The 8172-nt window shown below is 40.2% G+C and overlaps 1 protein-coding gene across 5 annotated transcripts in view; it reads right to left on the bottom strand.

Moving 5' to 3' along the window:
* Nucleotides 1-3418: 3418 nt before the first annotated feature.
* EFNA5 (ephrin A5) overlaps nucleotides 3419-8172 on the bottom strand; it is a 207719-nt gene continuing 202965 nt past the window's right edge. For 4 of the 5 annotated variants that reach the window (XM_039566756.1, XM_039566758.1, XM_039566757.1 and 1 more), the window contains one exon: nucleotides 3419-7573. In XM_039566756.1, coding sequence (XP_039422690.1) covers nucleotides 7452-7573 — 122 coding nt within the window. In that variant the 3' untranslated portion in view covers nucleotides 3419-7451. The remainder of the gene's footprint in view (nucleotides 7574-8172) is intronic. The other variant, XR_005603802.1, reaches the window with a different exon arrangement.

The following is an 8172-nucleotide window of genomic DNA, read 5'->3' as shown; positions in this document are numbered from 1 at the left end:
GGATACCTCTCGTGAGGGCCTGGTTCATCAAAATCCTGAGCTCCCAGCTCCACATGCAGCAGCTCCAGGAGGAGCCTGCAGAGTGCAAGACTTCCAAGTTATTCCTGTTTTAGAATAGCGAGGTGAGGTGTGTCATTTTGAATGCGAGTTTTCAAAACAGAGCAATGTTGGCCTGAATCAGTGGTAAATCTTTTCTTAATTTCTGCAAGCACAGACTAGAGAACACAATCAGGCACTTTCCAGGTTTTCTATTTCATGTTTTTACAAATTCCACAAATAAGCAAATCTTCTATACACAGTTACACCAGTAACGACTTTTTGGGCTTCAAGTCTGCTGCATACTTCCCACTGCTGCTCAGCCATCTGTGACTGAATGAGCTCTTTCTTCCCCACCCCTTCTCCACCCTCATTGTAGTGAACAGAAACATTGGGATACACGCAGTGCTATGTAATGCACAGCATGCCAAGTTTCCACTGAAGCATTCACACCCAGCCAAGGACTTGATTCTTCTGACCCTCCTCAGGCAAGGAAAGCTGCTGTGGGATCACAGCTTGTCATTTGCAGTATGTAACACTCCATTTATTCCCAATACCCAAGTATAAATGGGTTGGGACTTCAGTACCACTTCAGGGTTGCCATGTTGGACCTAAAGATGCTTTGCTTCTGCTGTGTTCAGTTTCTAGACTTCTTATTCCTTTGTTCAGATATAGGTGAAGTGGCAGAGAGGAGAGAAAAAACAAAGCCTCATAAACTTCTTGGACTAGTGGTCAATGATTAGTCAAGCAATTAGTTGAGACACCGTAACTTACAGTACATGAGAACAAAAGGCACAATTGGTTCTCAACAGAACAAGGATCAGAGGAATACTTATACCTTCTGTATCCTATCAATTTACTCGACCTTTCCTTTTACAAATACTATTCAGACAAAAACGTCAGTATTGCCAACAGCACTTTGACTGTGGATAGATAAATGTGTTTAAATGTTAAAATTAGAAGAAAATTATATATGGAAAGCATATATTGCTAAGTGGGCAAGCCCCACAAAATAGCACTTAGGGAGAGAAGGCTTTTAACATAAGAACTGAGAGACTGGCTGTGTCCAAGAACTGTGACTCTTGAGCTTGTATATTCCACAGGAGGTACCTTCCATCCTTCCCTGACTTCAGAGATTACAAGGTGGAGAGGCATCTAGAAATCACTCAATACTCTTGATCTTGAATGCATTATATGTATTCACAAAGTGCCAGGCAAAACAGAAAATTCTTCTTCTTTCTCTCCAAACACATATCTAGCTTACCACCCTGCAATTTCTCATATTTATACTCCACCTTGTGTAATCAAAGGACATGAGAACTTGCGTGAAGAACCATCATAGAAAAAATGAGTGTTTCAAGATGTGCTGGTGGCTACAAGAGTTATCTTGTGGTTTGAAGCCTTCCAAATGAAATATGACTGACAGTATTAGTCAGCTAACAGATTTATCTGGGGGGAGAGAATCAACAGAAAACCTACGTAGCACATTTATGCAGTATCTCTCCTTTTTGAATTTTCCTTAGAGGTTACTTTTTCATCTAACAAAGACTGCTTTAAAAGCTTCTATGTGGTCTAAGGGAAAATTTTAACAGAAATTCAAATTGGTGGTATTTCAGGTTGTTGGATTAGCAGAAGTAAATCAAATGTGTTGAAAACAAACACAAATAGTCATATATAAGAGCTGTCTGCATTGCAGCCCTTACAGTGAAGACTGAGTCTTGGTTTGGGCTCTTGTGCATACACCTGTAACATAAAGTTGCATCATGTTTTAAACTAAACTTCCCAGGAAGGGCAAATGCTAACAAAAATAAGAAGGAGGCACTTTTCATTCCTGTGCTGTTAAAGCCTGTAAAAAATTTAACCATCCCAGTTGGTTACCACATCCCTAACCTGAAAAATCAAAGCTTTGTTTTAAATGAATGAAACCACTTTGGCACACAACCATATTATAGCAGTATGATACATGCCTGAATATTCCTAAGAACGCCCTCAGAGGTACTCTGTGAGCAGAAATATTCTGCAGAGGGGAAGATGAGGGAGTACAAAGGCCCATTGTGCACACTAATGCAGAAAAATGAAATCAAATACCATTCTTAGCAAAAGCAGAGTGTCTTCTGAGCAAAGGCTATTAAGTGTGTCAGACTGCAGGATATTTTCTGGACATGGCTATTATGTTAAAACATACTGAACATGTGTCACTTATAACCCTGCCCTGGCTGTAACATCACAGCTTGAGAGGAAAAATAATCTGGTGTATCAATTCTTTGTATCAAATACTCAGACACACTTTTCTTCTCACTAAGCCGTCACTTCTCATTTTTAAGGAAGGTTATAGTAAGTTATAATTAGTATTTGCTGCCCTGTCAACTAATTAAATATAATAAAAAGCTTTCTGTGAGTTTAATGCTAACACAGTACAATTATAGCAGTTTTGAATGCACAGTGCCTGAACTACAGGTTTTGGTATGTACTCCCCACCTTTTACGACCTAAATTCTCAGGTTCAATGTATCATATGAGTAGTGAGCAGACACTGCCAAAGACAACTATTTCAGACCTGAGTATATGTCAACACCAACACAGTCCTGTACTTTTTGAGAGGCCTCTACATCAGCCTCTGTGGGGAGGGTGGAAGGAAGGAAAGCCATCCAGTTTCTTGCTTCCACTTTTCTTCCCCTTCCCTTCAGGATGAACCCTTGGTCAACTTTTCCCATTCATTAGGCTTGGCTGCTCTGAGCATTTTTTGTAAAAAAAGATGGCTGATATTCCAAAGCCAGTTCCAACCTCATCTCTTTGCCAGTATGAGAGACATCTTGAGGAGAGGGGGCAGACTGCAACTGCCCTGTTTGCACAGCTCTGGGACTGATTCTGCTCTTCAAGAAGCAAGAGTTGCACCCTACAAGCGTTTGTTACCCAGGGAAGGAAGATTGCTTGTGAGGCCCAGAGCAGGGCAAAGTGATGATGGAAAACATGTAATGCACCAGCACTTGGCTGATATAGCTCCTTACCCTCTTAAGTATGTGGAAGAGCTTTAAACACATTAAAAAGGGTGAAGGGCAGAGATCTGCTAGGATATTGGTAGTTACAGCTCTAGGCACTCAGTTGTTGTGCCCATGGCGCACATTTTTCACCCTTTCCCACTCATACTCCTCTCATTGCCTGTCGTGCCCCTGGAAACATTCAAGGTCAGCTTGGATGGGGCTCTGAGAAACCTGATCTAGTGGAAGATATCCCTGCTCGTTATAGGGGCATTGGACTAGAGACCTTGAAAGGACCCTTCCAACCCCAACCATTCTATGCTTCTGGGTAAGGTAGAAACTAAAAAACAGCCCACAAAATGAAAAGACAGTTAATTAAACAAAAATGTAGTCTAAAAGAACCAATTAAAATGATGAAAATCTTTAATTTTATTTAAGTATAATTGTACGGACACGTGTATATACAAATACAGATCTTATGGGGCAGGGGGTTTGGGTGGGTTTTTTTTAACATTTTCTTTTAAGTTTATATAATGTAAGCATTTCAAAAACAGCACTCAATGAATAAGTGCAAAGAAACTGCAAAGCAGGGCAGTACAAGCACAGGACCACACTGAGCTGGACTTTCATACCCAGATGCATACACAATGAGTGTCTTCAATGGGGTGTCAAGAGTAAGCATGGTAAGCGGATTTCGCACACTCATGGGTAACCTCCAACATGCCAGCATCTATTAAACTGTACAGACAATGGCAGCAAGCCTATTGTAGGGAGATTTGTCTCACATCTGAGAAGCTTGAGGGCAAATGCATGGGAAAAACTCAGTGATGCCAGACCAGAAACAGATCTGCCCATTCACAGCTCCAAATTAAAAAAGGAGGAGGGTGGGGGAGGAGGCAGGGCAGGAAGAGGGAAGAGAAGTGTGGAGGGTTGTACATTAAAACTGGTGATTACAAAATCCAAGTGTAATGAAAAGAGGGGAAGAGTTAACACTCTAAACCTCTGAAAGTGACTGAACCACTGCACTCGTAAGGCAATGGATTAAGTTCGGTTTTGAGGGCTAGGGGTGGGAATCAACAGGTACAAATACAACCATTTTCCTTCCACAATTATAGAGGAAAGGAAACAATCTACTCAACTACTCTCAGTACCTCCCAAATTTGTTTCTAGTTCTTTTGGAACCAAGTACATACATATATCGCACATGACACTGGCAAGATCCTTTCTGGAAAAAACTATTAATGGAAACAAATCCAGAAGGAAAGCAGGAGGAAAAAAAATACAAATTAAAAAGAAAGAAACAAACAAAATAACAGAAAAGTTGTTATATCCCCAAAGTCTTTTTAGAAACAAACATGATACAAAAGAACAAAACTAACACAGAAATCACAGGGCTCCAACATAAGACCTTTAAACACTGAGGACAAAACACTGATCATCAAAAGTCATGTTGTTCCAGGTCTTGACATTGTGAAGTCTTGCAACAGATGAACAATTTTCAAAGATGAGTCCTGTATGCTGCAGTGTCATGGCCACTTGTCTCTCAGTTCTCAGCCATGATCACACTTGATGCTTCAAAGCTCTGTCTTGTAATCAACATGTGATTTTAATATCCTGAAAGTCTATTGTTCTCACTTACAAAAGACATAAGAATCAAATTAATACTTTATTATCAAACACTATATACAACAGAGGTTGCTAATAATACAGAATTTAAAGAACATAGCTTTAAGTTTTACTTGTCTTTCCTTTGCCATCCAGGTAGGTACAGTACAAAACAATATTCTAAACTAACACGAAATGTAACCTTGTCTATTGAAGGATACACAGTATCCACTAAACTGACTGATCCCTATTTTGCCTGCTTCACATTGCAATGCCCTTGGCAGCCAGAAGTGCAGGTCATGGGCATAAGTAACCCACCTAGACTGGGGAGAATCTGTACCTCAGACTTGAGCTGAGGCAGATGAAGGGTAAGGGAGCAAAAATCTTAATTTTCAGCAACATCTGCATTTAAAGTATCCAGAGGTTTGCAACACAACACAAAGCCCACCATTTATGTACTTGGTATGACTGGGATTGCCTAATGCCATCAAGTATCCAACTGGCAGTGCCTGGAACGCTACTCCCAGCCATGCTGAGCAGCCTGGGGATCATCGCTTGTGTAGTCCCTCACCTACACAGCAAGGCTCTGGGACAATATGAAGGAGTGAGTTTCACCAGGAGTAACACTAGTGACAATCCTTTACTGTAGGTGAATGTATGTCTTCAACTCCATTCAGAGACAAAGGATGACCATTTCTACATCAAATTTGCACTACTGGCATGATTGCCTGCAATTGCTATAAATTATTTTAATATGGTTACACATCATGCAATATTATCTGTACTCTGGTTAATAATCCATTTGATAAGGTGCATTCTGATTAAGTTCACCTCATCCAAAGCTTTTTTAATTCCTACCTACAAGAAGTATTAGTGTGTGTATCAAGTATATACACATTAAAGAGAGCAAAGTACCAGACAGCCTGTAATGAGATGATGACTTCCCTCACTGTTTGGACTGTGTATCTTTATTCTGTGCACTTCACACTAAGAGCAAATTTCCTGCATTCCTCCTGTAAGTATAGGCCCTGCATTCATGAACATGTATGATATCAGGCAAGCCCAGGTCATAGCTCAGAATGCATAAAACCTCCTTTTACATCTCAAATTTATTTTCCCCTCTCCTGCCTCAACTTCTGGAAGGCTTTTCTTCATTTAAAAGTAAAAAGCCTATGAAGTGCTGTCCACTAATGGCATCACTCAATTTTGTAACGACAGACAGATAATTAATATAGGAAAATCTTGTTTTGCTTGAATATGCTCCATGTTTTGGTTCACATTTAACTTAATTACCACAGTTTTTGTCAGAAAAGCTCTGTTTCAGTCTGGGTCTGAAATTTCACTTATTATGCTTAGCAGTCCAAATTTCATGGCAACCTAGCCAAAAAATACCCCAAGGCTTGCACTTCCTGGCAAATTACTTTTTAAAGTTTTGTTAGCCAAGGCTCAGATTCCTTAAACAGGGTCACTCCTAATTTCACCAAACAAGACAGTCCCATTTCCTAATTGCATCAAGGGTTACTGCTTCTCTCACATGTTTAAATAGGACAAGCATATATACTCACTCTCAGCATAAAGTATATCTAAATAATGTATTTTCTATTCTAGTGGATTTTTAAAAAAATATTTTGTTAAGTCTTTGGGAGCCCATCTAGTTTATCTCCAGTTGATAAACACGTTTCCTCTACTCTTCAAACTGTACTGGAAGGGGAAAAGATAAAAAATCAACATTGAATTCATATTCCACACTTCTTTTCTTTCCCCCCACCAAACAACGCTATTAGACTGCCCTGGCTTCTTCTACATGTGATTTATTCCCATGATTTAGGAACTTACAGGAGAGACAAATCAAGAGCACACTGGAGATCCTGTGTCCCAAACATGTTTCCTCTGGCCACCGATGTCCTCTTTTAGCATGTATTAACACCCAGAGCAGCATCCAAGGCCATCAGCTACTAAGTCAGCGCTGGGGAAGGTCACTTTATCCTCAAAAGTGCCTCTGCATTTCAAGAAAAAAATTTAGCACCACGGTGATTTGTTTTAAAATAAAATAATCCGGTGTGCATTATCCCCTTAAAACGAAATAACAGAGGCACTCACACCCCCAGTGAAGTTTCCTAAATCTGACCTTGCCTGCTGTGTGCTAACATTCCTAAATTCTAACTTTTTGCTCTCACCAAAGACAGCATTTCTATTTGTGAGCACAAACTTTACTGTCAAAGATGTTTCAAGACAGTCCTGTAAGAAACATCATCTTCCCCTTTCAGAAGCCTGTTCATTTAGAAACTTCTGGAGGAAATGGTGTTATATTACGTTTTAACATCTCCCCTCCAGTCCTGACATGGTGACACAATGCCTTGCATGACCATCTTACAGTGCTGAATGAGAAGGCATAAATATTGTATCACAGAGAAAGACTCTCCCAGGTTTTCACTCACTTTCCTCATTCCTCACTGACTGCATCTGCCACTACACTTCCTCGTCCACATATGGATGACACAGTGAGCTAACAGAGGTGACTTCTTAAAGGAGAATGCAGAGGAAAATAAGAATCACTAGTGTCACTATTATAGTTTGGCATTTTCATTTGGAGTCCTTTTATTTATATGGAGGGGTTAAGAAAGTCACAGGGTAGGTAGGGGTGGGTGCTGAAGCTAGTTATCCCCTTCAAATTTTTGCTGAGTTCAGGCTAAAAGGGAGAAGAAAAGGGAAAAATAACAATTTGACATCTGCAAAAACAATAAAGTCCCTTTCCTGGGATGAGCATTTAGGTGGATCTTTGATGTTCCAAGACCCTGATATTTTCTGTGACAGGTTGCTGGAGCATACTGTGCTATAATATCAAAAGCACTGCCAGGAGGAACAATAGAGTTGCCAAAAGCCGACTGGGTATCCTTGGTGTCTGTGCCGCATTCTCGCCACGGGAAGGCTCGGCTGACTCATGTACGGTATCATCTGTTCAAACAGAAAGCATACATTCCAATGAGATTTTGCATCCTTAATAAACTCTCACTGAGCCGACAACTGTAAGTAGATTTCAGTGCCTTTATGAAATAGGGCAATGAACCTTGTGCTGTCATTGACTTTCACAAGCGTGTAATACCTCATTATGTAACCAACTTGGGGCCAAGTCCTGCATTTCTTACTGGCAAAATTCCCATTGAAGACCAGAGGAGCAGGAAGTAAGTCTGATTTCAGCAGATTGAGGAATGAAAGATTCCTCTTCCATTAAAACATTGTGGCTCTAACTTGTGATGTCACATTAGATAGCAACATCAGTTGGGAGGTAGCTAAATAAAAACACCTGATTTTCAAAAGTGTTGCATATTCCCAGAATTAATTTTGCAGTTAATCCCCTTATTCAGCTACAGATTTTGGCTCCAGAATTTGAAATGACAGCCTGTAAGACCAAGCATAGGCCCCCCTTCCAAGCAAAAAATGTCCACTGAAGTATGTTGCATGTGGGGATGAGCAGGAGATGTAAGATCATTCCTTCTTTCTTGAAAGAAAATTTTAAAGGCTAACACATGACAATAGCCAATTTTATAGAATAC

This window comes from Corvus cornix, chromosome Z (assembly GCF_000738735.6).
Source record: "Corvus cornix cornix isolate S_Up_H32 chromosome Z, ASM73873v5, whole genome shotgun sequence".
Lineage (NCBI taxonomy): Eukaryota > Metazoa > Chordata > Aves > Passeriformes > Corvidae > Corvus > Corvus cornix.
Note: the sequence above shows the minus strand (reverse complement) of the source record. Positions and strands in the feature narration are given on the sequence as shown.